The following is a 4,893-nucleotide window of genomic DNA, read 5'->3' on the forward strand; positions in this document are numbered from 1 at the left end:
ACCATTTCGGCGATCAACGGCAAGGGGTAACGATTCTTGACCGTGATTGCATTCAATCGGCGGTAGTCCTGCACGGGTCGAAGAGTCCCTTCCTTCTTTTTGATGAAGAAGAAAGGCGACGAAATGGGCGACTTCGATTCCCGTATGTAACCTTTCGCTAACTGCTCCTTCAGGAACTTGTCAAGTTCTTCCTGTTCATTGTTCGACAGGGGGTACACTTTCGAGTGGAACGTCGAGTAGCCGGGCACGAGTTCGATTGCGTGATCGTAAGGCTTCCTTTCGGGTAGCCGTTCTGATGCTTCCTTGGAGAAGACATTCAGGAACTCGTGGTACTGCTTGGGCACCGACTCCTCGGCGGTCTTAACGACCTTCTTTTTGATCTCTTCCTCCGCGAACAGCTGGGAGTATGTATGTCCTGCCGCAACGAACAGCTGAGGAGCGCCAGGAAGCATGACACCTTGCTCCCAGGCTTCGATCAAATCGACCTCATCCCACTCTACCTCCACCATATCTTCTTCAGGTTCAAAGTCCGGGAGTACCTTGCTCCGGCAAGCGCCTATGACCGACCGTTTGGACTTCGGCGAACGCCTGCACGCCGTGGGCCTGTCCCCCGTATCACGCACAGTCGTTGCTTGCTCCATTCGGCCAGTCCTCCTGGCACTGCACGTTTCAGGGCATCGCGACAATTTGAGAGAGCCCTTCTCCCAATCGATTTCAGGGTTGTGCTCGCGTAGCCAATCCAACCCGACGATCACATCTTCCGGACCGATGTCCGTGACCGTGAACACCGTTTTCTCGACGTGTTCTCCTATATGCATCTGTAGCACTGCTACTTCCGAGATGCTTCCGTCTTTGTTCAGGGTGCCGTCGATATTGTACAGCGGAATCGGCTTCTTTAATTCCGCGTCTGCACCTTATTTTCTTCAATGAATCGCTTGTTGATAAACTTTGTGGTGGCTCCGCTGTCCACCATAGCGATTACGTCCTTGTGCCGTCTTTTCCCTTGAAGTCGAACTGGAATGTGAAAGTGCTGGGACCCCTGGTCCAACTCATACACCATTGCAGTCGACAATACATTATAACGATTACATGATATACCCGGCCCGACGCGTGCGGCACGAAGCGCGGACCGGATCAAAAACCCTCCTCCTTCATCGCCCGATAGTGCTCGAGCTCCTCGTGCATCGACTTCACCTGTGCCATTAAGTTCGCCAGCTCCGATTGCTCGGATTTCGCTGAAGCGGCACTTATACTTGCCGAGGGTGTTGTCGTGACGGGGGCGCTTGTCGCAGCCTGGGTGGAGCCCGAGGCAACCGTAGCCCGTGCGTCGGCGCGTTTTGTGTAAAGCTTGTCCTTACAATTAGGGCACTCGAAACATCGGTACCCTTGCTTCCCACAGCCGAAGCATGTGCCGGGGAAGTTGCCTTTTCCGACGGCCGCATTGATGCTGGCCGAAGCTGCGTGTGACTGGGGTGCACCACCACGTGCCCCACCACGTCCTCGACCTCGGGCCGAGAAGAAATTGTTCAGCTCGGGCCGACGAGCCCGGCTGATGTCGAGGATTTGCTCGACCTCAGTGGCGCGCTTCTCAGCTGCTTGCCATGTGGTGAAGGTTTCGAGCTCGATCTTTCGGTACACGTGGGAGGGGATGCCGCTCAGGTACTTGTCGCGTAGTTCCAGGTCCCCATACCCGGAACGGTCCGCCGGACCCTTGAACAGCGCGGAGAATTCCGCGGCAGTGCGTTTTTCGCGGACCGATTTGTCCGCGCAGAGCTTCGCTAGCTCTACTTGTGCCGCCGCCTCGTCGTCGAGATTTCTGAAGCGGGCCCTGAAGGCGGCGGCAAAGGCCGCTTCGTTTGCGAACGGGGTCGTAGCCCCTTGCACACCCACCTGCACCGATGCGAGCTGGGCAAAGTAGGGAGTGGCCCAGGCGCGGGCATCTCCATCGAGCAGGCTAAGGGCAACCTGCACCTTGAGTTCGATGGTGGTCAACGACGTGTTGACCAGCCAGTAGATGTGCAGCTGCGACAAGAACCGGTTGCATTCGATGACGGTCTTACCATCGTAGCGGAGCGGGAGGAGGAGTTTTAAAGTCTCCTTATCAGGGGCGGCTGCAGGAGAGAACATTATCGGCGTCGGGGGGGACGGAGGACGCTGCGGGGGCGGAGGCGGCTGTGGTGGCCCTCCGCTGGTCGAACTTCGAGAGGAGCGAGTGCTCGAGCGGCCTCTCGGCGGAGTCGGCGGTGAAGGTGCTGAAGGAAGTTTGGTGGGAGGGTTACGTACGTCAGGGACTGCTGACGCGGGGGCGAGCGCTGTCGGCGAGGCGGACCCAACAGAATCCTCGGACTCGGACTCCGAGACTCCTTCTTCACCTGCACCCTCCTCAGGCTCTGGCTCTGGCGCAGGGTCTGGAGGGAGATTTCCTCGAGCTTGACTGGACTCGGCGACAGTTTGGGGAAGGCGGGAGGTAGGGGAGACAGGGCGAGAGTGCCGCGAGGCCGATCGAGATGCGAGGGTACTTCGGGGTCCGAGCGGGTGTTGCGCTCGTCGGATCGCCTTGTAACGAGGGTAATCTTCCTCGATCGATCGGGGTGTCCGATTTGGGCACGGCTGTTGCTCGCAGCGGTAGAGGATAGTCTCAGGGCCGTCTGGGATGTAGACGTCGATGAGGTCCTGGGAGTCGAATGCGTGGATCTGGCCTTGGCAGGCAGCCACGATGGATGGGGGGAGGACAGGAAGGTGCGCGTACTACGAAAGGCCGTGGTAGACTAGCTTACACCTACGGCGCCCGAGACGACACTAGGGTTCGCGATTCACGTGGGGCCCAGTACTGCTTTTGGCTAGTATGCAGCAGGAACCTAGTCCACGCGTCCGGTTAAGGACAAGCACCGCCCACTGAAGTGCAGGTGCTGAAAGGTTCGTTCCCTGAGTGTTGGCGATGTAATGTAGGCTATCTACGTATCGTATGGTATCGTAAGGGTGCGCACCACCCGACCTATGGGAAAGAAAAGTGTGAGTATGTGGGTTCCAAGAGAACGCCGGTCGCTTGGGAGAGTTTCGACCTAATGTCGCGACTTGAGGTCAAGCGACAGGAGAATACCTAAAAGCGAGGGGCGTCCAACTGGTTCTCACCGAAGCGATGGTGAGCGAGGCTCAAACCTAAGGCTAGGGACAAGAATATATTAGTTAGTAAGGAAAGGTAAGTAAGTACAAGAGAGCTTACTGACCTAGGGACAAGAGGTCGAAACTGAAGTCCCTAGGGCAGCAGAGGCCGGCTTATATACAGGGGGAGATAAGGGCAGGCTGTGCGCGTTGGTCCGTGCGCAGCTGGTCCGTGCGCAGCATGCTGACGCGGCCCCGGGGCCGGTGAGTCAGAGCGGCTGCGTCAGCGGAGCCCGAGCTGTGCCATGCGCTGCCGCCCCATCTAATCTAATCGTACAGTAGATGGCAACGCGTCCATATCGGGCAAGTAGTACAGAGGTTGCGGGTTCGAGCCCGCGAAAAGGAAAAATTAAAAAATGGCTAGACGCCGTACCAAGTCGTGACAACCCCCACGCATGTCTCATGTTACGATGGATTCCCAGCCATGTTGGCATCCCGGGCAATGAAGCGGTTGATCACCAAACAAAAATGGCAGCATGTCAGAGGCCTGACCCCCCTAACATAACAGCACTGCCCTGAGTACTCCACAAATCACTGCCCATGAGTGTTGCCGCCCTGAAACAGCACAGAACGGCCAACCTCAAATGAGAAGCTCTCACCCATTGGGAAACATCCCCTCACTGTGACAGACTATGCCAAATCAACCCCACTTTCCCATCAAACAAATTCCTTAAACTTGCCAGTACCCTCCCCAAGCAGCAGACTAGCCTCCTCATACAGTTGCAATCTGGACACGCCCCCCTCAATAAGCACCTGTTCCGACTTGGCAAGGTCAACTCAGTGCGGTGCTCCTGCAGCACAGATGACGAGACAGTGATCCACTTCCTGCTTCAGTGCCCAAACTGGAACCGTGCGCACGCACCACTCCGGCGAGCCTTCCCTCCCTCAAACTTGCAACTACTGTCACGAGTTGATACGGCGCCTAGCTGTTTTTTAATTTTTTCCTTTTCACGGGCTCGAACCCGCGACCTCTGTACTACCTGCCTGATATGGACGCATTGTTATCTACTGTACGATTAGATTAGATAGGACGGCAGTGCACGGCACAGCTCGGGCTCCGCTGACACAGCCGCTCTGACTCACCGGCCCCCGGGGCCGCGTCGGCATGCTGCGCACAGACCAGCTGCGCACGGACCAACGCGCACAGCCTGCCCTAAATCTTCCCATGTATATAAACCGGCCTCTGCTGCCCTAGGGACCTCAGTTTCGACCTCTTGTCCCTAGGTCAGTAAGCTCTCCTGTACTTACTTCTTTTACTTACTAACTAATACATTCTTGTCCCTAGCCTTAGGTTTGAGCCTAGCTCACCATCGCTTCGGTAAGATAAGTCGAACGCCCCCAGCGTTTGGTTTTCCCCTGTCACTCGACCCTAAGTCGCGACATTAGGTCGAAACTGCTCAACGCTGCCGGCGTTCCAAAACAAACACTCATCTTTCCTCTCCTATAGGTTGGGTGGTGCGCACCCCTACTATACCCTACGATACTTAGATAACCTACGATACATCGCCACCACTTAAGGGACAAACTCTTCGGTATCTGCACTTCAGTGGGCGATACTTGTCCTCACGGACGCGTGGCTTAGGTTCCTGCTGCATACTAGCCAAAAGCAGTACTGGGCCCCACGTGAACTGCGAACCTTAGTGTCTTCTTGGGCGCCGTAGGTGTAAGCTAGCTAGCACGGCCTTTCGTAGCACGCGCACCTCCCCTTCCTCCCCCCATCACCGTGGCTGA

At 56.6% G+C, this 4,893-nt stretch overlaps 2 protein-coding genes across 2 annotated transcripts; one reads left to right on the forward strand and one right to left on the reverse strand.

The window, feature by feature from the left end:
• Positions 1–2,283: 2,283 nt before the first annotated feature.
• POSPLADRAFT_1101905 (hypothetical protein) lies at positions 2,284–3,345 on the reverse strand (the record flags this gene model as incomplete). Its single annotated transcript, XM_024483221.1, has 5 exons — positions 2,284–2,748; positions 2,959–2,995; positions 3,133–3,165; positions 3,224–3,227; positions 3,285–3,345. Coding segments are annotated over 5 exons (600 nt in total), but the record flags the coding sequence as incomplete, so codon positions are not given.
• Positions 3,346–3,912: 567 nt separating this feature from the next.
• Positions 3,913–4,182, forward strand: POSPLADRAFT_1156842 (hypothetical protein; the record flags this gene model as incomplete). Its single annotated transcript, XM_024487110.1, has 1 exon — positions 3,913–4,182. A coding segment is annotated over one exon (270 nt), but the record flags the coding sequence as incomplete, so codon positions are not given.
• Positions 4,183–4,893: the final 711 nt, after the last annotated feature.

Source organism: Postia placenta (assembly GCF_002117355.1).
Source record: "Postia placenta MAD-698-R-SB12 unplaced genomic scaffold POSPLAscaffold_18, whole genome shotgun sequence".
In the NCBI taxonomy this organism is placed as follows: Eukaryota; Fungi; Basidiomycota; class Agaricomycetes; order Polyporales; family Adustoporiaceae; genus Rhodonia; species Rhodonia placenta.